This window comes from Dermacentor albipictus, chromosome 1 (assembly GCF_038994185.2).
Source record: "Dermacentor albipictus isolate Rhodes 1998 colony chromosome 1, USDA_Dalb.pri_finalv2, whole genome shotgun sequence".
NCBI lineage: Eukaryota > Metazoa > Arthropoda > Arachnida > Ixodida > Ixodidae > Dermacentor > Dermacentor albipictus.
In genome coordinates, this window is record NC_091821.1 from 86,768,277 (window position 1) to 86,792,515 (window position 24,239).

A 24,239-nucleotide genomic window follows, 5' to 3' on the forward strand; every position below is an offset into this window, starting at 1 on the left:
ACTGAAAAAATTGTCAGCAAGTGCTTCAGTGTGCCTACAGTGTCTACGGAAATATCCGATCATCTTTTGGCTGATCATTGCTGTGAAGAAAATAATTTTGCTGATAGTATATCTATATTTTTTCAGCCTCGGAGAATCAGTGCAGTGTCAGTTGCTGAACGAATTGCTGAAGAACGATCTGAGCAACTTGGTCAAAGTGCCGGCTACAGTGTTCGTTTTGAATCTGTGCTCCCACGTCCCTATGGGTCCATCTTGTTCTGCACAGTGGGTAAGTGCTGTGTTATATGCATTGATGTTACAGCTTAAAGGAGCCCTGAACCACTCCTCGGCCTTGGTGAAAAAAATGTAGTCCACAGATGGAATACGCTGCTGTGAACACTTCAGCCAAGATTTGCAGTCGTGCGCAGCACATGGAGCTAGTAAGCGGACCGCGAAGTCACCTTTTTCTTAAGCACTCTCATATCAACACAAGCCTGCTCTTCACTCTCTTCTGGGTGCTTTATTTCATCACATAGCGGATTCCCATACCCAACTGCTATTGGGCAGTAGTTGACGCCAATCAAATAGGGTGTTTGGATCAGTGCACTTCATACTGTTACTATGTATATTTATTGACGAAGTTCAGTAAACAGGCTGAAGTAAGTGGAAATGTGCTTTCAAATTTCCATAATAATTACGTACTTCCGGAAGAAGCCAACTATCGTCTGCTCACGCTGGGCTGTGGCAGCCCACGTAGGAAATACACTTTGTCCACTCTGCCTGTCGATGTTATAGCCGTCGAGTATTGCTAATTTCGACTAGTTTTTACCACTCAACTAGCCTCGATCCACCCGGAACTTAAGGTCAGACCATACTCACGCTTGCCAGCACACGCTCACTCGTGACCACTCCAGGTCCGCTTGGCAGAATAATTGATAACCCTTCAAACACGCGTAAGTTGGATGTGGCCACTACCTGCCAATCAAGCTGGTGAAGGACAAAGCTGGTCCGCACCATGTAGCATGGTCAGACTGCTGCATATGAAGGTGAGCATGCACTCGGGCCTTGTCGTGCACAAAGCAAACGCTGTGCATATATGCACTACGGTTGCATGTAGTTGCGGTCTGCTATGTAGCGTAGATACTGCGGCTGCCACAGGGGCCCGTGGCTAGTCCACTGGCTAAACACACTCCGGCTCGCTGAGGACAACCGGGTTTGGCTTACGTTTGGCGCGTAATAGGCGGCAAAATCGGAAGTGACATCGTTGTTAACATCCAAAATGAAATCTGAACTGCGTGCCATGGTGACATTTAGAAGGTGGAGCATTGTGTGCATGTCCTGCTCTGTCATAGCTTTCCCAGTGCAAGGCATTGAAGGAGTGGAAGCACTGCAGAGGCTGTTTGATTACCAATAACTCCACTTCTGCCGAATGCATTGAAGTACCTTTAGCGGCAAAGTATTTCTTAAATAGCCTGTTTTCACTTCAAATGCCTTTCTCCACTTCGATGAAGAGTGGTTCAGGGCCCCTTTAATGCACAACTGGTGCTTAGCTACTCTGAGGCTGTCTGTATTCCAGAAGCTGAAGCCTATATGTTACTTTCACATGTGTGCAGGTGTCCTGTTAAGGAAATTGGAAGCTGGTCTTCGAGGAGTATCTCATGTCATCATTGATGAAATTCATGAGCGAGATGTCAATGTAAGTTTGTAAACAGTGTACTATAATGCCTGCAAAATATTCAGACTTGAGGGATCATGATAATTGTCTGAAAAACAAATTGGAGGAATAACCCACAAGTGATCCAGAAGCTCATTAGTACATGTTTTGTTTTATCTTGTACTTAAGTTTGACTAGTTGAACCTTGTTACATTTAACTAAGTTGCATAGGAGATGAAAATACCTTTGTTATATATCCAGTATTCTTTATAAGAATATACAAAGATATTGTCAGAAAGAAATATTGCAATCAGGTCTATGCGAAAGGAGTGCACGTGGGATGCCTCCAGTGGGTTTGTAAAGGGTCGCCTGTGAATTTTGATGACCCGCCAACACCTTGCCCTGGTGGATATGAGGCACGGAGACAACAGTAAATTACATACACACACCCTGCACCCCCACGAATACGCAACTGTGCAATTGCTGTTATCTCATGGGATTGGCATGTTGGCTTGCCGACTGAAGTCCAACCATGCCAAGCCGCCGGCCAAAATGCCCACGCTGCCGACAGACTTCAAAAACGAAGGGGTTGCATTTGGATCTGTACTCCGCTACTAAGACCGTCAGTCTAGCCTGTGCATCTCCCACTCATTTGCCGATGGGGTTTACGAGTGCCAACATAAAAATGAGCATGCTGTGTGACACTTTTCAGCGAAGCTGTATATGGCTAGCCGATTCGTCCGTCCGTTCGTCCGTCTGGCGGTTGCCTGTATGCCGAAAACTCCAATGCAACCCCATGTGCATGCACAAGAAAAAAAAAAAGAGAGAGAGAGAGAGAGACGCGCGATTAGCCAACATCCCCTAGATAGCACAAGGCCTGTTTACTCCGATCCATGCTGTGACGCTACATGGCCCGAAATTTTCGTTGACAAAGCTGGCATGATGAAAGCGGTGACATCAAAATCACTGTTGCCTACTTGGGAGCATCCTCATTAGATTCTGTGGCAGTAAGGCCAGGTGACAGGACGTCATGGATCGGAGTGAAAAGGCCTTGTGCTATCTAAAGGGTGTCGGATTAGCTGCGCCAGTAGAGATGTCGTTGCTCTCTGTCGCAGCCGAGCGTGTGAGCTGCAGTTTCCAGGGTGTCTACCTCGGTGATTTTGAGTAGTCTGTACAGAAATGTTACTTGGTGAAGCATACCCAAAAGTATTGAAGTGAAGCATAACAAGCGTGGGAAGGGGCTGTTGCCACGGAACACAGTATGTATTCCTTAATTATACACGCATGCACATGGTATTTCCTGTCCCAGTACGAGCACCAATATGCCTAATATGCATACCGGCAGGCCTGCAGAGCGTTTTCGAATGTGCCTGTGGCGGATTGAGCCCTTAAAGGCAGTAAATGACATGCATTTATTTTTTCCAACCAACCGATTTTTCGGACGTTTTCGCGGCCCTTAGAGAGTTCAAAAAATTGGCCGTGGACTGTGCAACTGACCATAAAGATGCTTCAAATGGTCCGTGGGGCGAGCGAGTGGTGGAAGGCGGACAAAAACAGAAAGGACCTACGCATTCGGGAATGAACGAGAAAGGAAGCGTGCTGCTGCCGTTTTGAGCTGAAAAAACAGTGTTGGCTGATGCTGAGATGCTGGTGTCCCTCATCCAAACCCAAATAAACTCATTAAAGCAGTGAAACACAACACAGGCATCGTTTGCGAGCTGAGAGTGTGTCAGGACAGTTGAGGTTGACTTACGAGCTGTTGAGAGAGAATCTCAATTGTGACAAAGTTCGGGCCTCATACCACTCAGCTTACTATCAATTGATAGAAATAGCTCATATTCGAAAATATTTGCTTCTGTATGCATCTCCTTTTTATTTGTGTTTGAGAATGTCTGACTTGATTTGCAGTTTTTTTCGAACACATTTTATTTGCTGTGCATTTTACTAACCCCTCCCTTTTATTCTTTTTTTGAATAGCATAAACGCTACTCCTTAGTATTCAAATTGCATTGTTTTTTATTTTTTTTTTCATATGCTTACTAGAGAGTGACAGCATCAACGTTATGGTTTCAGCCCTTGGTATAAAACATAGTTCTGCATCACTCAGGGAATTTTGCAGAGGCACTCAGGGAAAACCTGGAAAACTCTGGGAATTTGGAAATGTCATCTTGGTAGACACCCTGGTTTCTCTCCGGCTCCGAAATGTGTAGGCCTTGCGTCATACGTACCCCTTAGGAACAGGCAGCTTTCGACCTTGGGCACAAGAACAGGCTCGTGCAGCTGAGTGCAAGCAGCAGCTGTGTACCGAGGATCCGGAAGCCTACCAAGCCGTTGTTTAATGAACCGTCGGAATTAACCCAGCGCTAAACACTGGGGCCGCACGTTTCAGCTTCGCTTGTTAACCATCTGTACAGAGTGCTGCGGCGGTGATATTTTGGACATGGAGGGAACCACATTTGGATCTGCCAATGCGAACATTGGTAGCAAGTTTCCTGCAACGGCTTGCCAACAGCTGGCAACCAAATTTGTGGTTTTATGCCAGATATGGTGGCAACTTTTTTCATGGCTGCCATGTTTGTGGCATCACACATGCGGTTTACGCCTGAAACACCATGTGGCATCCAAATTTTTGGTTATTTACGTGATACATTGGTGTTTGGGGTAGGTGACCGTGCCGTACGAATCATGCAGGGCTGAAAGATCCGTAGGCAACTGTATTTGGCATTTTTCCTACCAGAATATACGAGGGCGAATCAGAAAGTATTTGCCCCTATTTTTTTTAGCCAAATTATGGCTGTAAATGTGAAGTCAACATATCCATTCCCAGCGGTGGACCTTTAACCAGTCCAGCCTTACCTGCTGGTAGCTTCACAGCATGGCGCTGCTGTCAGTTGTCTAAGATGGCAGTTGTGCTTCACACGTCTACAGCGTACGAGCATAGAGAAAGATGTCAACAAGAGCGGACACTCCCATAGAGCCCAGCAGCCGAATTGACGGTAGTGCACCAATCGGATGGTATTAACATCTTCTGGTTTTGGTATTGGGCGCACGCGCTTTGAGCACCAATCTGGTGCTTCGGACGGTTTCGGTCTCTCCTAGGGAGTCCAAAAATTTGGACGTTGACTGTAAAACACGACCAAGCAAATTCTATATTTACTTTGTTATATCTGATAATTTGTTATATGAAGGTTTGGCTATCTGTTTAAGAAACACTACCTCTGGAATAAGTTCTTTAGATATTGTTCCTGCAAATGCCATGATTGTGACTGAAGCTTACTGCATTAGTTTTTATTGATTCGATCAACATGACTTTGCTTCTTGGGCTTAGTGGCCGAGTGGCAGTTAGAAAGCCAGGAAATCATCCCACCATGAGAAATGCAGCTGCACTGGAACCTCATTGCAATGAAGTTGAAGGGGAAGCCGAAATTTTTTTCTGTTCATTACTTCGTTATATCCATTATAGCCCATTTACTGCAATATATGCCTAATGGGGTGCACAGGTGTAAACATGGAAATAAGAAGACAGCATTGCAGGGACGCGAAACTTCTATGCGGCCATGCTTGCAATGAAATTTCAATAAAACGAAGGAATCTTTAGTGTGTGCAACACATGACTTCTTAGCACCTTAGGCAACAGTCTTTAGAGGGCTGCCTTTTGTTCCAATGTGATGGTCTTTGCTTCTACTTTCAACTTTGCTTGTCGTGATTGAGCAGCATGTGGCATATAACACAGTCCTCTGCTGTGGGATCAAGGAGGAAGTGAATTTCGGTCGGCTCATCGCCTCCAAGATTGCATCGGTCCTAATGCAATCTTGGAGGCCACACCCAGCTGCCAGCCCACGTGGCACGCTGTAGAGAGAAGCGAATGCACTAATATTTCACATGGGCACGTGTAGCCTAGCAGCGTGGCCTGGGTGTGACCCCCGAGATTGTGCCAGGGAGATCTCGGAGGCCACACCCAGCTGTATCTGCCTGCCTTCTACGCCACAGTAAGAGAGAGAAAGGTCATTGGAGAAGTGCGTTAGTGAGCTGCTACTTTTGCGCAGCTATGCGCGATGTTGAGAAAGACCAGTATTACTCGGCGGCATATTCGACACGGGGACGCAGGAGTTTTTAATTGCTGCTGTGAACGACTTCTAAGCCCCATGGAAAGTGATGTGCTCGGTGCGCAACGGTTGGGTATATTTTGGTTTTGAAGATGAATATAGTTTTTTATACAGGTAAACCTCGATATAACGAACTTCAATATAATGAAATTCTCGATATAGCGAAGTATTTCACTTTTTACAGCCTGTTGTCTATAGAGCACAATGTATTTAGAACTTCACTATAACTAAGTGCGTTTGTATGCGATTTCAATATAAAGAAATTTCGCTTTTGCCGCAGAGGAATGCCGAGACAATAAATGGAAACTTCCGTGGACACAGATGGCTAAATTATTGAATTATAAGCAGCTGCTTGCAAACCAACATTTCAAATCGTACGCGGCGCGACAAGAGTGACTGCTGAAGGCGAGCCACATCATGTTTCATATAAAGTCCAAGTGCAATAAGATCCTATTGCGCTCCGTGCACTGTGTGCTTTAGGCGTGAGTAAAAGTGTGTGAGGGTGAGACAAGAAAGATGGTGGCTTCACGAGTGCCGCCTTCCCGTGCGAGCAAAGGGAAAGAGGGGGAGGGGAGCGAGCTAGCGATAACATGATCAAACGCACGCAAGGGGGTGGAGTGGGAGGTAACTTGAGCGTATCGGCCGTGGCTGCACATGACCGTAAGCGTGGCTGAGCGCATACACACCGCACACCCTGCTTTAGAGGTAATCTGCCGTGTGCGCAAAGAGTGGGTGTGCCGAGACATAGTGGCATCATGTAAGCTGTCTTTCCGGGCATTTAGCATTGGAGTTGTGTAATCTCGAGTTTTGGTAACCCGTTGGAGCGAGAGGCAGCCAAGAATTCGCTCCCCGCTGCCTGCGCTTTACCTTGTAACGTCATCCCAGTGCGGGCGATGCTATCAACCGCAGGACTGGAGTGCATGCGAAAGCTTAGCTGGCTTCGCTTAATTTGTACCGCCAGTGTGAAGATATCGTCGATGTGTCATGAAACCGTATCATTTGTCACCACCCCTATATTCATCAAAATGAATTGTTTGCTCATTCATATTTGCTTTTTTCGATTGCCTGATAATTCGGAAAATTCTACAGTCCCTTCCCGTGTAAGAAAAATAAATCGGCGACTGTACTTTTTTGCTTAAAAGGTCGAATTTCAGTATAACGAAATTTCAATTTCAATATAATTTCAATAACGAAAACAAAGCAAAGTGCCGATTTTACCCACTTCATTATATCGAGGTTTAATGGTATGTCCATTGGCGGGACAATTTTACTTCATTAAATCAAAGTATTACATACATAGATGTTTTGGAGATCTGAGGAGGAATTTTATTTACTTTGTGATATCATTTATTTCGTTACATCTGGGTATGAGTTCTGTAACTAACTTTCCTTACCAGGCTTAAAGAAATGGACCAATTTGATGGACAGTTTTTCTACAGGTTACATTTCCATTGGAATTCTACTACTCGTGATGCCATGCACTGTCTGAAATGATGACTGAACTTTTAACGATTAGTCAGATTTGACGGTTTGGTTGTGCAATATGGTTTTTTGCTCTAGAAGATACGCACAAAAAAGGGGGGTACAGGATACTGGACAGGAAAGGGGGCACAACGCTTCGTATGTCCTGTGCCACCTTTTTTTGTCCTCAAGAGCATTTTGTTACGAGGAAGTCCAAATAATTGAGCAAGTCTGAAAAAATTGAACTCGAACAAGCAGTTGGACTACTGTACTTGGCTGTGCATGGAAGTTATTGTTACAAGAGTTTTTTGTTTTTTGTTTTACAGACTGACTTCATCATGGTTGTTATCAGAGACATGGTGCGAGCATTCCCCCAGTTGCGTGTCATACTGATGTCTGCCACCATTGATGTAACATTGTTCCAGTCATACTTCGAAAATTGTCCAGTCATTGAGGTTGAAGGACGAGCACACCCTGTTCAAGGTTATTCTCATTGAATACTAACTTGGTGCATGTTACATTGAAAAAAACTGTTTGTGTTTATAGTGCTGGAGCTCCTGTTCAAGTTAGAATAATTCGTTGTTGGGAAAGACATAAGTTGTTGCTTGTTTACTGAAGTGCTGAAAAGTTGTTATTTCTTATTTAGAATACTTCTTGGAGGACTGCATTGAACTAGTCAACTTTGTGCCCCCACCAAACTCAAAAAAGCGCAAAAGGGATGAAGAGGACATTGAGACAGATGAGCCTGATGTAAGTACAACACATTTTTCTGAAGTTATTCATTGCTTTGCATGGAATGACCTTAAGTGCTATTTGGCACATATACTACTAAGTTTTAGCATTGTATTGCTCATCTAACATTAAGTAGAAGTGTTCTAAATTAACACTTTCATTTGGCTTTGTTGTTGTTGTTATTATTATTATTTTGTTTGGCTGACACGTTGCTGACTTTTCTATTCAGGAGAACTTGAATAAAGTGATAGACCCAAGTTATAAGCCTTCAACAAAGATGGCCATGGCTCAGTTGGATGAGAAGACCTTGTCATTTGAATTGATTGAGGTATGTGCTTTGCCTAGCCTGCTTTGCTGTGCTTTTTAAATATTTGTGCGTTCGTCAGAAGCAGAACTTCTGAGGGAGTGGGGATTAAAAATTCTTGTGTGCTTAGGGCATCCACTGTCAGATCTGTCAGACCGCACAGGTATTGTACTGATGCTAGCATGGTGTGTAGTGCACCACTATAAAGGGGCCAGGCTATTATTGACAAATTGCATCCTGCATGCATTGTGGCACCATATTGTTTTTTGAATGAGGCATGCAATACATACATACTGTATATACCCGAGTAATGAATGCACCTTTCTTCCTACTATACTAAAGATGAGGGGGTGCATTCATTATGCGTGCTAAATTTCATGCGGACATTTTTGCAAAGGCAAAAATTGAAATGTAAGACGGTAATGATTTGTAACATGCATAAGATAACTTATCTTTGCAGTAAAAATACATATATACTATTTGCAAACCGTAAATATTCCACGTGGAAACCACCAGACCTGCCGTTCACGTTGCTGGCTGCTTCATCCACATCGTGGTTCCACCATAGAATTAAGGAACCAACGCATTAGCTGCGCAAAGTAGGCTTGGCTTAGGCCAGTTGCACGGGGCGAAACTGAATGTGCACTTCAAACAGCGATCTCTGATCACATCCCAGCTCGTCCTCACAGCCCCTTCCGGCTGTCTGCCATTATCCTAAACATCATGTTGAAGCACGCACCTTTCTTTGACAAGCATGCTGTGTGCATCTCTTTCCTCGACTGTCCTGCCCATCGGCGTGTCAGAGTTTATCGGTGTTCGATCAGTGTTTCCGCTTTGTGAGCAGATAAGCTCTTATGTCCCACAGCAGGTGTATAACATGACTTAAGGCCCATCACACACATCGAAATTCAAGGCAAGCAGAAAAGCGAGCCACGCATATGTGAATTCGACACTACGCCCAACTATGGCCACTATGCCGATCAAGTTCAGGCCGCCCCTTCTTTACTTACTCTCCCGTGCCCGGCGCCTGGCTGCACATACTGCGCGCGCTCTTCAATTACGTCAGCATAAAGTATGTAAACCGTGTATGTTGCAGAGAGCCATTTGTGTTTTTTTTCTCCCTAGAATCTGCGAGGTGCCTTTGTGCTGGCACTGGTGGAAAGGAACGCGTTAAGCATTAAGTGCGCTTGCTTTAAACACATGCGTGAGAGTCGAAGATTATAGTCTCTTCGAAAAACTACAGCATGGCCGTTCGTTCGGGGTACTGCACAGTAGCAAAGTTAAAGATGCGTTAATTATGCGAGGAAAAAAAAAAAAGATTTTTCGTGATTAATTTTGGGGTGCATTCGTTGGGTGCAGTAAATACGGTATATAAGACGAAGCTGAGGAGATTACAAAGACTTTCACAATGCTATTGGTGCACGATTTGTAAAATTTCGACCCTGGGAGTTGCTCGTTATGTAGTAAAAATGGCACAACAGTGCAAAGACTCCCTACTTCAGGGTCGTCAAAGTACCTAACTACAGTAGGACCTTGTTAATATGTTCCCATTATGTACATTTTCCCGGCTCCAACGTTTGCAATCAAGAACAAAAAAATAGCCCAATGGAGTTGCGCATATTTCTTACCGGTTCATACTTTCCCGGAAAACACGATTTTTCAGCACCAACGTTCACTATGTTGCCAAAGTGCGATTGTATGATACGTTTTCCAGCCACTAAATCCATGTAAACAAGAAAATGCAGAGGCATGCGCAATCGAGAACAGTGTACAGTCGAACCCACTTATAACAGTATTCAAGTGCCATGAAAATTTCATTGTTATAACCGATAATTGTTATAACTGTGTTGCATAAAAAAAATCAAAATGGGGGATGGCGTAGCTGTTCCAAGAAAACTATAATGGCGAGGAGGTGAGTTCTCCTCCCTACCACCTTCATCCATCCGGCTTCTGATTGTGTTGACTTGTTCAACTGTTTAACTTTGCTTCCTGCGTGCTCCGAAGCCGCGGCCATCGGCGTTTAAGAATGGCACTGCTATAACTGCAAGGAGGGGTCATGGGCGGCAAGTGACATACGAGCTATGTCGAGGCATCGCTTTGGTGGTCCCAAAAAGTGCCTTTTAACCCTTTGAGGGTCGAATTATTTTGAAGAAAACTTTCCCGCGTGGTCAAATTATTTTATTGCAGATATTGACTGTACAAGATGTATAAAGTCGGGAATAAATAGTAAAAAAAATTAGGGAACAGTATTTTGGTGTCGGCATCACTCAGAACTGCAATATGTTCAATAGTATTTTAGAGTGTGGTACTCCTTGAAACAGGAGTCTCCGCGCAGCCGCAGAGAGCGAGAATACCTCATGAGCGGCGGTGATAAACGAGCTAAGAGCCGTGCCAATCAAGATAGAAATCAACTTCCGCCGCCCCTGCGATAGCGTGCCGACAAAGATAAAAATCACGTTTCGCGCGCCTCCGTTGCGGCGGAACCGAAACCGCGAAAGCGCGTTGCCGCTGAGAGCGAGAATACCTCGCGAGCGGCGGTTATAAACAAGCTAAGAGCAGCGCCAATCAAGATAGAAATCAACTTCCACAGCATTTGCAAGAGAGTGCCGACAAAGAGAAAAATGACGTTTCGCGCGCCTCCGTTGCGATCACGCGGTGAAACCGAAACCGCAAAAGGGGTGTGGCTGCAGTCTGCGCGACGCGCTGAAGCTTGAAGTCAGTTATGTTTATCTCCCCAAGAAGGTAGCACAAATTTCAAACGCTTCTTTCAAACCTAAGAGGTGGCAGCACCTCCCAGTAAGCGTGCATCGTCATTATGGCGCGAAATTTCAAACGGAGGGTCGAAACCGTACCCGTACGGCGAAGACCTTGCGGGACAGAAAACCGCGGCCGTACATGTACGGCAAAAACCGTCAAAGGGTTAAAAAATGTGGCAGCATCTCAGCTTGAGAAATCTAGAGGAAATGCTGGGATGTAGTCACCATAAGCATCTCACCGCGTACTTCCCACTGGCTTGCACGAGAAAACCATATGTCTGTCAGCATTGGCTTGCACGAGAAAACTACATGTCCGTCAGCCTTGCTTGCTTTATGCGAAGCTTGCCAACATGCTTCTCCAAGGCAACCAGGTGCTCCACGTAGTGAAGCGGAAGGTCCCTTGTTAAAACAAGCCCACTAGGGGCTGACTCATCTATTGGACTTCCCGCGGGGACAATGTTGAGGCAGCCTGCCCTACTGTGTCAGCGCTGCCGCCGTGGCCATCACTGTGGCTATCTAATGCAAGCACGTTTGCCACGATCACCTCATCGGTTAGATGCATTTCGTTTCAATATGTATCATCATCATCATTATCAGCCGGGTTACGCCCACTGCAGGGCAAAGGCCACTCCCATACTTCTCCAACTACCCCGGCCATGTACTAATTGTGGCCGTGTTGTTCTTGCAAACTTCTTAATATCATCCGCCCACCAAATGTTCTACCGCCCTCTGCTACGCTTCCCTTTTCTTGGAATTCATTCTGTAACTCTTAATGACCATCGGTTATCTTCCCTTCTCATTACGTGTCCTGCCCATGCCGATTTCTTTTTCTTGATTTCAGCTAAGATATCATTAACTCGCGTTTGTTCCCCCACCCAATCTGCTCTTTTCTTAACCCTTAACGTTATACCCATCATTCTTCTTTCCATAGCTCGTTGCGTCGTCCTCAATTTAAGTAGAACCCTTTTCGTAAGCCTCCAGGTTTCTGCCCCGTAGGTGAGTACTGGTAAGACACAGCTATTATATACTTTTCTCTTGAGGGATAATGGCAACCTGCTGTTCATGATCTGAGAATGCCTGTCAAACGCACCCCAGCCCATTCTTATTCTTCTGATTATTTCCGTCTCATGATCCGGATCCGCCGTCACTTTCTGCCCTAAGTAGGTGTATTCCCTTACCACTTCCAGTGCCTCGCTACCTATTGTAAATTGCTGTTCTCTTCTGAGGCTGTTAAACATTACTTTTGTTTTCTGCAGATTAATTTTTAGGCCCACTCTTCTGCTTTGCCGCTCCAGGTCAGTGAGCATGCATTGCAATTGGTCCCCTGAGTTGCTAAGCAAGGCAATATCATCAGCGAATCGCAAGTTAATAAGGTATTCTCCATTAACTTTTATCCCCAATTCTTCCCAATCCAGGTCTCTGAATATCTCCTGTAAACACGCGGCGAATAGCATTGGAGAGATCGTATCTCCCTGCCTGACGCCTTTCTTTATTCAGATTTTGTTGCTTTCTTTATGGAGGACTAAGGTGGCTGTGGAGCCGCTATTAGTGGCGAGAATTAGGAGTGGCGCCCTCTCGCGAGTGACGTCACGGCCAGGACGCCGCTCGCTCGGCAGCCGCGCGCGCTCGTTCCCTTCGTGTGTGCTTGGGGTATGAGTGGCTCGAGCCGCACGTATTGAAGGATACGTCGGCTTCTTTCAGCTGCCATGCCCTAACCACAGTTTCTTCTACAAGAGCGCGTAAGTCGAGAAACTTTGCGGTTTGGATATCACAAGCTATGTAGCGATAAAGGGGTCTACTGGTTTTGCAATGCATATACGCGCCGTTTCTATCGGTAAATTTTGCGTAAAAGGAATGTCTGCAAATTCAACACGCGAAGTTGTGTATGATGCCTCGCTAAACACTTAACATTCGCTTAGTATTTAGCTATGAGAGACATTGCATTTTACATGGAAGAAAAATCTTGGTAATCGGCGTCAGCATGTTATCCGATGTTAGAAAGACACTGCCCTGCGAAGCTTTCATCATGATTCTTATTACTCTGGTGTGCTGTTCTATTCAAATATGGCCATTCATTAATGCATAAAGAAATGGTTAGGCGCGCATTTCTTATGAAAAAGTTTGCTGCTACTTTCATCCTCCTCTGAAACAGGCCTCCAAAAAACGAATTGCTCATGGCTGCTAACACGATGGCACGTCATGTAGAGTATTTACATAGTTAATTCACAAACACCATAGTAGAAATCAACTGAGAGAAAAGTTTCGTTGTTAAGATCGAGAGCCAATCAATTGAAAGTGATGAAATGTTTCATAGTGGCCCTCAGTAGCCTTTATTGACAATATGGCTCACCCCTGAACACGTAACAGTAGCAATCGACTGTCCTTACAGCGAGGCACGCTATGTTCGCGAAACCCATCAGTTCACTACAACTTCGAATTGAAACCATAAAGCATTTTTTTACAGCGCCAACTGGAATGGCTAAAGTATTCCCGAGCTACTACAGCGCAACTTAGATTGCCTAGAAAAGGAAACTTCAAGCACCTTCTGTCTCACCATGACTCGATCCAGCATTCTTTAATTATACAAACGTATAACTATTCGCTTCGTCAGTACATAAAAGAGAACCTAGGCCAACTGCAGGCTAAATAACGTTTGCTCCAATCCAATCGCAAACATTCATAAAGAAAGCACCACAAGCCTTGCATATACTTTCACTTGATTTCTGACCCTCCATCGGGGGGGGGGGGGAGGGGGGATTTCGATATCTTCAGTATGTCCCATACTACTAGTGATTGACGCTTCGACTTCTTTCTGGCTACAGCCATGCGGTCCAACAGGCATACTTCACTAAAACAATTGGGCCGAGCAGACTGTGTCAGTTCGTCAAACAGATTCGTCGTGTATATTCCTCAAGCAACAAGCACCAGTAAATTTCTCAAGCGAGTTGAACGTGTAGCATGGGAAAGGGAATATATATTGGTATAGTCCTATTTGTATTCTGTAAATAGCTTTAAGCCTTCATTAACTTTACTTCAAATTTCCGCCGCTTAATATAAACACGTGAAGAACAGCCTAATGTTGACAAGCAGTTAAAGAAGCAAGTGGTGCTTGTAGAACCTAAACTCCAATATTAGTTAAGTCCCCGTGTTAATGTCGAGCGTTTCTGTGAAGATGTGCAAAAATTCAAGATTATACCATGAACTACTCGTCGTGAGCAAACCTGTTTGAGCGGATTAAAATCAATGTAACTGTTCTCGAAGTCATATATAGCCAGCATTTGTGACATACTTGTTGCACCGCGGCAGATATGGTATCATATCTGGATTCCTGTATGCTATGTTTTTGCGATTGTCCATCCGCGCATGAAAAACCTGCAATGGGCTGGTCTGCGCTCCTTCGGCTGGCACTGTAGCGTTGCCTTTGAGGGCTGCATTGTTGTCTAAGAAATTAGCTCTTTGAATAAATGTTCGCAAAGGAAGAGGTCGTAAAAATATATTTGAGACAACCACCATAAGTATACAAGCAGAGAGAACGAGGGTGAACAAACAAAAACGCCGCAGAAAGCGCCCGGACAACGCCCGAACTGTAGCAGACGACAGGCGCGTGTCCTTGCCCTGACGTCACGCGAGCGATGCTCGCAGCGCACCTGTAGTTCGTTCTCGGGGCTAATAGATATCTTTCAGTATTTTTACACATGGCTCGTCTACACCCTGATTCTGCAATGCCTCCATGACTGCTGAGGTTTCGACTGAATCAAACGCTTTTTCGTAATCAATGAAAGCTATATATAAGGGTTGGTTATATACTGCACATTTTTCTATCACCTGATTGGTAGTGTGAATATGGTCTATTGTTGAGTAGCCTTTACGGAATCCTGCCTGGTCCTTTGGTTGACGGAAGTCTAAGGTGTTCCTGATTCTATTTGCAATTACCTTAGTAAATACTTTGTGGGCAACGGGTAGTAAGCTGATCTCTCTATAATTTTTCAAGTCTTTGGCGTCCCCTTTCTTATGGATTAGGATTATGTTAGCGTTTTTTCAAGATTCCGGTACGCTCGAAGTCATGAGGCATTGAGTATACAGGGTGGCCAGTTTCTCTAGAATAAGCTGCCCACCATCCTTCAACATATCTGCTGTTACCTGATCCTCCCCAGCTGCCTTCCCCCTTTTCATAGCTCCCAAGGCTTTCTTTACTTCTTCCAGCGTTACCTGTGGGATTTCGAATTCCTCTACACTATTCTCTCTTCCATTATCGTCGTGGGTGCCACTGGTAGTGTATAAATCTCTATAGAACTCCTCAGCCACTTGAACTACCTCATCCATATAAGTAATGATATTGCGGACTTTGTCTCTTAGCGCATACATCTGATTCTTGCCAATTCCTAGTTTCTTCTTCACTGCTTTTAGGCTTCCTCCGTTCCTGAGAGCATGTTCAATTCTGTCCATATTATACTTCCTTATGTCAGCTGTCTTACGCTTGTTGATTAACTTCGAAAGTTCTGCCAGTTCTATTCTAGCTGTAGGGTTAGAGGCTTTCATACATTGGCGTTTCTTGATCAGATCTTTCGTCTCCTGCGATAGCTTACTGGTATCCTGTTTAACGGAGTTACCACCGACTTCTATTGCACACTCCTTAATGATGCCCACAAGATTGTCGTTCATTGCTTCAACACTAAGGTCCTCTTCCTGAGTTAAAGCCGAATACCTGTTCCGTAGCTTGATCTGGAATTCCTCTATTTTCCCTCTTACCGCTAACTCATTGACCGGCTTCTTATGTACCAGTTTCTTCCGTTCCCTCCTCAGGTCTAGGCTAATTCAGGTTCTTACCATCCTATGGTCACTACAGCGCACCTTGCTGAGCACGTCCACATCTTGTATGATGCCAGGGTTAGCGCAGAGTATGAAGTCTAATTGATTTCTAGTCTCGCCGTTCGGGCTCCTCCACGTCCACTTTCGGCTATCACACTTGCGGAAGAAGGTATTCATTATCCGCATATTATTCTGTTCCGCGAACTCTACTAATAACTCTCCCCTGCTATTCCTAGTGCCTATGCCATATTCCCCCACTGCCTTGTCTCCAGCCTGCTTCGTGCCTACCTTGGCATTGAATTCACCCATCAGTATAGTGTATTTTGTTTGGACTTTACCCATCGCCGATTCCACGTCTTCATAGAAGCTTTCGACTTCCTGGTCATCATGACTGGATGTAGGGGCGTAGACCTGTACAACCTTCATTTTGTACCTCTTATTAAGTTTCACAACAGGACCTGCCACCCTCTCGTTAATGCTATAGAATTCCTGTATGTTATGACCTATATTCTTATTAATCAGGAATCCGACTCCTAGCTCTCGTCTCTCTGCTAAACCCCAGTAGCACAGGACGTGCCCACTTTTTAGCACTGTATATGCTTCTTTTGGCCTCCTAACTTCACTGAGCCCTATTATATCCTATTTACTGCCCTCTAATTCCTCCAATAGCACTGCTAGACTCGCCTCACTAGATAACGTTCTAGCGTTAAACGTTGCCAGGTTCATATTGCTACGGAACAATATATGCGATCACGAAAAAGCCAGCAGTGTGAAGACGACGACGACGATTAGAAGCTAGCGCGGGCTGTTGCCTCTTGGCCAAGTGCAGTGTATCTTCTTGTAAATATACTTGTACATAGCTTTTCGTCTGCGTCTTCCTACGTAACATATCTGGTGGAGGTGGGCGTACCCTGTACCTCGTCACGGAGCTTCGCAGTGGACGGTATGTCGAGCCTTTCTTCATGGCTCCTGGCGACGACAGCCCGACTCTGCTGGCTCCGACACCTGCTGCCACTTCGACGACCTACATCACTCTCCCCGCTCCCTGTGATCCTGGCGTATTCTCGGGCAAAGATGGGGAAGACGTCGATGACTAGATCAGCCTGTATGAGCACGTCAGCCGCAATAATTGGTGGGACCCTACTATTATGCTCGCCAACATAGTCTTTTACCTCGGTGGCACACCTAGAATTTGGTATCGCACGCACGAAGATGAGCTAACCAGTTGGGATTCACTTAAGACACAGCTTTGAGACTTGTTCGGCAACCCCTACGGTCACGAACTTGCCGCGCAGAAGGCGCTTTCCGGCCGTGTCCAGACGTCAACAGAGCCCTATGTCATGTACATTCAGGATGTCTTGGCTCTGTGCCGCAAAGTTGACACCCACATAACCGAGTCAGACAAGGTTGCCTACATCCTCAAAGGCATTGCCGATGACGCCTTCAACTTGCTCGTTTGCAACAACGTAGCGACGGCGGATGCTGTTATAAAAGAGTGCCGCCGCCTGGAACTCGCTAAAAGCCGACGTATTGACCAGCAGTTTGCCCGTCTGCCCAACACCCCAGCGACATCTTTCTGTGCCGACACTCCTCGTCCCAACAACACTGCCGATGTTACCAGGATCGTCTGGCGTGAGATCGAGGCCGCCTATCCGGCTGCCTTCGACTCCAGTCCCACCAACACATCTGCAGTCACGGTCTCACTCATCCAGGCAGTTGTCCGCCAAGAGTTCGAAAACATGGGTCTTCACACCATCTGCTCGGCCCATCGTCTTGACACCCGCCCGGCTTCTTCGATTCCGCCCCGTCCCGCATCGTCTTACCCACCACGTTTCCGCAACCCATCTGAATGGCGCACTGCTGACGACAAGCCCATTTGTTTCCAGTGCCATCGAATCTGGCACATTTCTCGGCACTGTCGCAGTCGCTGGAGTTCCCCGACCCGGTCTACTTATACTGCCTACTCTCGCCCCCCCAGGTGGCCCATCTCGTCCCTATGCCACATGCTCCGATAACGCCGCCGCTGATCCTCCTGCACCGAACCGCTCTTATTCTCGTTTGCCTTCGCCCCAACTACGACAATCTCGCTCTCCCCAGCCCCGTCGCTCCTATTCGCCGACTCCCTTCGGACGCCGCTCCCAGCCGGAAAACTAGACGATGCAGCGCCTCGAGGTGACGCTGCATTGCTCCCTACGCCGCCAAATCCTCTACTGACGTTGCCCACTCATCTGAACCTACTTGACGTGCAAGTCGACGGTGTTTCTGTGTCTGCACTCATAGACACTGGGGCGCATTTGTCCGTAATGAGCGCTGACCTTCGTAACCGGCTCAAGAAAATTATCATGCCCGCCACAACGCCTGTTGTCCATGTCGCCGATGGCGGGACAGCCCCCGTAATTGGTATGTGTACCGCCCGCGTCTCCCTCGCCGATGGCTCAACAATCGTGCTATTCACAGTCATCGCCCACTGTCCCCACGACATCATCCTCGGCTTAGACTTCCTCTCAGCACATTCTGCTCTCATCGATTGCTCCGCCAGTACTCTCCTCCCTGACCTGCCTGTTCTGGATCCCGCTGAACAACACCCTACTCGTCTCAGTTCCGTTGACTTCATTCGCTTGCCACCTTCAGCACTGACTTACGTTGACTTCGTGTCATCCCCACCAGTCCCCGACGGTCACTACATCGCGGCTCCTATGCAAGACGTCCTCCTTACACACGGGATCACAGTACCTCACACAGTTTTATCGCTTACGGCAAATTGCGTCTGCCTGCCAGTGGTCAATTTTGGCTTGACGACACTAGTGCTGCCACGCGGGATGTCTCTGGCCCAACTTTGCTCATTCAAGGATCACTCTGTAGCATCGATTTCAGTAGACGACAATTCAGCCTATCCTCCTCTACCATCGCAGTCGGCAAATTGTACCATCGCTGACTTACAGAAAATGATTGTGACTGACTTGCCGTCCGAGCACGTTCGTGAACTCTACCGCGTTTTGTTTTCCTACCACGATATTTTTTACTTTAACGATCGTCCTTTGGCCCAAACTACAGCTGTCAAACATCACATTAATACCGGCGATGCCCCTCCTATTCATCGCCACCCATATCGAGTGTCACCAGCTGAGCGTCAAGTTATTCACGCAGAAGTTCGCAAAATGCTTGCCAAGAACATTATTGAACCATCATATAGTCCATGGGCGTCACCTGTTGTACTGGTCAAAAAGAAGGATGGCTCATGGCGCTTTTGCGTGGACTATCGGCACCTTAACAGGGTTACCAAAAAGGACGTGTATCCCCTACCTCAGATTGATGACGCCCTTGACTGCCTCCATGGTGCTCGCTATTTCTCCTCTATTGACCTTCGTTCCAGCTACTGGCAGAGTGCCGTGGACGATCTCGACCGCGAGAAGACTGCCTTTGTAACACCCGACGGTCTTTATCAATTCAAAGTGATGCCGTTCCGCCTATGTAACGCTCCTGCCACTTATGAATGCATGATGGACTCCCGTCTTCATGGTTTCAAATGGTCCACGTGCCTGTGCTACTTGGACGACGTTATGGTATTCTCCCCAACGTTCGCTATGCACCTCGAGCGCCTCTCAGCAGTCCTGGACGTTTTTCGTCGAGCCGGTCTGCAACTCAACGCATCGAAGTGTCAATTTGGCCGTCGCCAGATTACTGTCCTTGGACATCTCGTTGACGTGAACGGGGTGCAACCGGACCCAGGCAAGATCCATGCTGTTGCGCACTGCCCTGTTCCGAAGTGTGTGAAGGATGTGCGCAGCTTCATCAGCCTTTGTTCGTACTTCCGCCGTTTTGTGAGAAATTTCGCTGTCATAGCACGACCACTAACCGAGCTTTTGAAAAAAGACGCCCCTTTCCTGTGGGGCAATAACAAGGCCTCCGCCTTCTCACATCTAATCGACATTCTCACAACGCCTCCCGTTCTGGCCCATTTCGATCCTTCTGCGCCTACCGAAGTCTGTACTGATGCCAGCGGTCACGGAATTGGCGCAGTACTGGCACAACGCCAGCGTGGCCACGACCGTGTTATCGCTTACGCCAGCAGGCTCCTATCACCTGCGGAGCACAACTATTCCATCACCGAGCGTGAGTGTCTGGCCCTAGTTTGGGCGGTTGCGAAATTCCGCCTATACTTATATGGCCGACCCTTTTCCGTTGTCACAGACCATCACGCGCTTTGCTGGTTATGCTCACTGAAAGATCCTACAGGAAGACCTTGGTCGCTGGGCCTTACGCCTCCAAGAATATTCGTATACTGTCACCTATAAATCTGGCCGACTACACTAGGACGCTGACTGCCTGTCTCGCTACCTGGTCGCCGAGCCTGACGCCGCCGACAGTAGTAGCGCCAACGGCATTTTCTCTGTGTCTGCCTTCGCTAACATCGCCGATGAGCAGTACCAAGACCTATCGCTACGAGCACTTATCGAGCGCCTGCGCTCTACACCTACCGACGCATCCGTTCGCCGATATGTTCTCCAGGGCGGCATTCTGTATTGAAGGAACTTCCTCCCTGACGGCTCTGATCTTCTTCTTGTCATGCCAAAACAGCTACAACAGACTGTGCTCTTTGAGATGCATGACGCACCCACTGCAGTACGTGCAGGGGTAACCCGCACGTACGACCGCGTGTGCCGCGGCTTCTATTGCCCTGGTCTTGTTCGCTCCGTTCGACGCTATGTTGCTGCCTGTGATCCCTGCTAGCGTCGGAAAACACCTCAGGTGCTACCTGCCCGTCATCTCCAGCCGATCACTGTCCCTGTGGAACCGTTCTTTTGTGTTGGATTAGACCTGCTCGGTCCCTTTCCCACGTCATCCTCTGGGAACAAATGGGTAGCCGTCGCGACTGATTACGCCACCCGATACGCTATCACTCGGGCTCCCCCTACCAGTTGCGCCACTGACGTCGCGGGCTTTCTCTTGCGTGACATTATCTTGCTTCATGGCGCCTCGCTACAGCTGCTTACTGACCGTGGTCGAAACTTCCTCTCGAAAATTATCGCTGACGTTGTGCGTTCCTGCTCCATTCAACACAAACCGACTACCTCATACCATCCTCAAACCAATGGCCTGACAAAGCGGTTAAACCGTACTCTTACCGATATGCTGTCCAAGTACGTTTCTAAAGACCGCCACGACTGGGACATTGCCCTTCCTTACGTAACATTTGCGTACAATTCTTCCCCGCACGACACCGCCGGATTTTCTCCATTTCACCTACTGTACGGTCGCGAACCTACCTTGCCCCTAGACACGGCACTTCCTCCTGCTGCGATCTCAACAAGCGAGTATGCGCGCGACGCCATCGCCCTCGCCGACCATGCATGCCAGCTTGCCCGTGCTCGACTGACGGCCTCACAAACCACTCAGCAGTGTCAGTACAACGCCCGCCATCGTGACGTACAGTTTTCGCCTGGTGCGCTCGTGTTCCTGTGGTCGCTCTCTCGTCACATCGGACTTTCAGAGCTCTTTTTGCGATACACAGGGCCCTACCGCGTGCTGCGCCAGGTGACGCCTGTGACTTACAAAATTGCTCCTGTGAGCTCAACCTCGTCATCTACTCTGGCATCTAGGGATGTCGTGCATGTCAGTAGGCTCAAGGCCTACTACACTGCTTCCGAGTCCGATCTTTAGTCGCTCTGGAACGGCGCTTTTACAGCCGGGGGTAGTGCTACGGAACAATATATGCGATCATGAAAAGGCGAGCAGTGTGAAGACGACGACGACGATTAGAAGCTTGTGCGGGCTGTTGCCTCTTGGCCAAGCGCAGCGTATCTTCTTGTAAATGTACATGTGCATAGCTTTTCGTCTGCATCTTCCTACAAAACAATATTCCAATGGCGGCCTGTCCGGATGGACAGGCCGCCGTTGGAAGGTCGCCACTTTCTTTTCACCAGCAATATCGCACATTGCCGATAATCAGTGGGTGGGTCAGCCATTGCAGGGAAGGAATTTTGCTCTTGGAGGCTAGACAGGGCAAGTGGCAAGAGTGTCTCTCTTGGAAGTGGAGCTCGCCTCCTGAAATCATGGGTTCCCGTCACTGAAAAATTGATATCTCGGCTATTTATGAGCCGATTCGAAAATTTTTTTGTGGCAGAACGCTCCCTAGAGGACACATAACAACTTCCAACGTATAACCAAAGTTTGTTGTGTGGCCTGGTGTGAGGCCCCTTTAAGGAGGGACGCAGATTCTAGAAAGGTAAAAAATGTAGGAAAATAAATTTTGAGAAAAGTGCATTTTAGGAATGTTTGTACCTTCAAGCACTTGCCATTAAATTATTAACGCTGATTTCGATCGGTAAATAGGAAAAAAACGGCATAAAAAGCCATGGGAGTCACGAAACGCCCTGCGCGAGGCAAAATTGGTTCAAACTTCTACCGCGCGCTGCAGCCACGAGCCGACCACCGTCATCTTGGGCTTGTTTTGAAGGTGTTTTCTTTGTGCACATTATGCACTGGCTCAAAATGGTACTGCTTAAGCAGAATGACCCCTGTTGCCACTTTTCCAAAGGGTGATTTTTGGCCTATGACATGCGCAAGCTAGCCCCCCCCCCCCCTCTCCATCTTGTGCCTAGCATTGGCTGTCATGACCAAAGCAGCGATTTTGTTATGCTTGCGCCGCCGTTTCTGCCGGTTTGTGTGTGCCGTCTTCGTCTGTTTTTGTTGGCGTTCATGCGGCTGATGCATCGTCTTTTCGTCTTGTGGGGTGTCAGTAGACGTTCACTTAAAGAAGGCATTTAAGCTTACGGAAAAAAAAAAAGTCAATGGAACGAGAGACTGTAGACTGCGGACGATGGCGTGCTCCCCAAACGACCAGCACAAACGGTACCATCTATTGCGTCGAAAGTGGCATTCTACTGACACTGTTGATTCTACTGGGCCTAGCTGCAGGTTGATGTCATCAGATAGTCAGCCGGTGTGTGCAGTGGCATTCTAGATTATATTGATACGGCATACTATTCAGTATTCAGTGGGCAAGTTGGCTGAGTGCACGAGAGGTGCAGCGATCATGTTTGAAGGAGTATCTGGCATCACATTGCGCAACGGAGTAGAAATTCAAGCTGCTCTTCATAAAAGCTTCAGAAGTTGCAGAGGGAGCGTCTCTACAGTAGTGTTATCAAGACCACACTTTCAAAAATGCACAAGCTAGCAAAGGACCTTGCGTAAAGCACTGGCATGCTGTAGAGCAAAGTGTTGTTGCATGAAAATAAATAATTTAGGCCCTTCAATAAGTACTCCATGTGTGTTTTTGACTAACATTGTGTGAGTTTATTTGGCTATGAAAAGGCGGCTTTATTATGCAATTTTTAATTTCATTAAGCTCTCGGGCCACTGGAACGCGCACATGAAGTGTTAAATGTAGTTTCTCATGCTGCTTTAGGGGCAGTACATGGCTTTATAGCAAGATTTTCCCTCTTTTCTAGAAGGGTGCAGTCATATATTTAGTGTGGCCATTCTCGTGAAGAATATAGCTACAAAATGATGTCATTAATATTGCTGTAGCTGCATTCTAGAAAAATTGACAGCTGTCTAAACTTCAAATGCGTTTTTCTGAGTTTGCACTCAGCGTTACAGGGATTTTCTCTATGATGCTGTTGAGAGACAATAACCAGTTTGGTATCAGTGTATTCATATTGAAATGATCTATGGGGTGATGTTATTTCTGCTACTCTAGCATCATTTTGCAAATTAGTCAAAAATAATGAGTGAAAGTAAAAAATACTTGCAGTAAATGTTCGTCTGCTTTCTTACCTTTAAAGTGCTTTCAATTAAACAAAAATTGCATCACCCCCTAGAGTAAGTCTTTGGCATTAGTGTCATGCACTTACTTTTTGTGTTTAGCAATGCAAAATTGCTAAAAAGCCCCACAAGTACCCATTAAGCTTATTTTCAGACTTTTAATACTTTCTTAACCAGAGTATCTCTCAAAAACCTAATTGTATATTTGATATAAGCATTAAAAACTGATTGAAACAGTGAAGTTTAGTTCAGATTGAACCAAAAATAAAGAAAAACATTTTATAACCCACGTCCCCCCTTAACCGTTAGAGGGTTGATTTTTTTCGCCCTATGCAACCGCCCAGGGTCAATGTTTTTTTATTGCAGATCCCAATTCTTCTTAAGGACTTATTTCGAAAAAAATTTACTGTTATTTTCCTAGGGTGACTGTAAAGTGGGAAAAAAAATATTTTGCATTGGTATATATGTACTCTTCATTCATGAATAACAGCAATAAAAAGGAAATAAACTTGTAAGAATTAAAAGTTTGATGCATTGTTATACACACAGTTCAAGGCTTTGAAAATGTGCACACGAGAATATTTCGCAAGACTCAAATTTTCCTGCTCTTATGCTAATATGTACATCCTGACTAGAAGCTTACCATTGTCATTGAAAAGGAAGGTGTACAA

At 46.4% G+C, this 24,239-nt stretch overlaps 1 protein-coding gene across 2 annotated transcripts in view; it reads left to right on the forward strand.

The window, feature by feature from the left end:
* The window catches only part of mle (dosage compensation regulator mle), a 133,494-nt gene that overhangs the window by 46,877 nt on the left and 62,378 nt on the right, over nt 1–24,239 (forward strand). For both annotated transcript variants that reach the window (XM_070523096.1, XM_070523100.1), the window contains 5 exons: nt 127–268; nt 1,593–1,675; nt 7,527–7,683; nt 7,847–7,950; nt 8,162–8,260. In XM_070523096.1, coding sequence (XP_070379197.1) covers nt 127–268; nt 1,593–1,675; nt 7,527–7,683; nt 7,847–7,950; nt 8,162–8,260 — 585 coding nt within the window. The remainder of the gene's footprint in view (nt 1–126; nt 269–1,592; nt 1,676–7,526; nt 7,684–7,846; nt 7,951–8,161; nt 8,261–24,239) is intronic.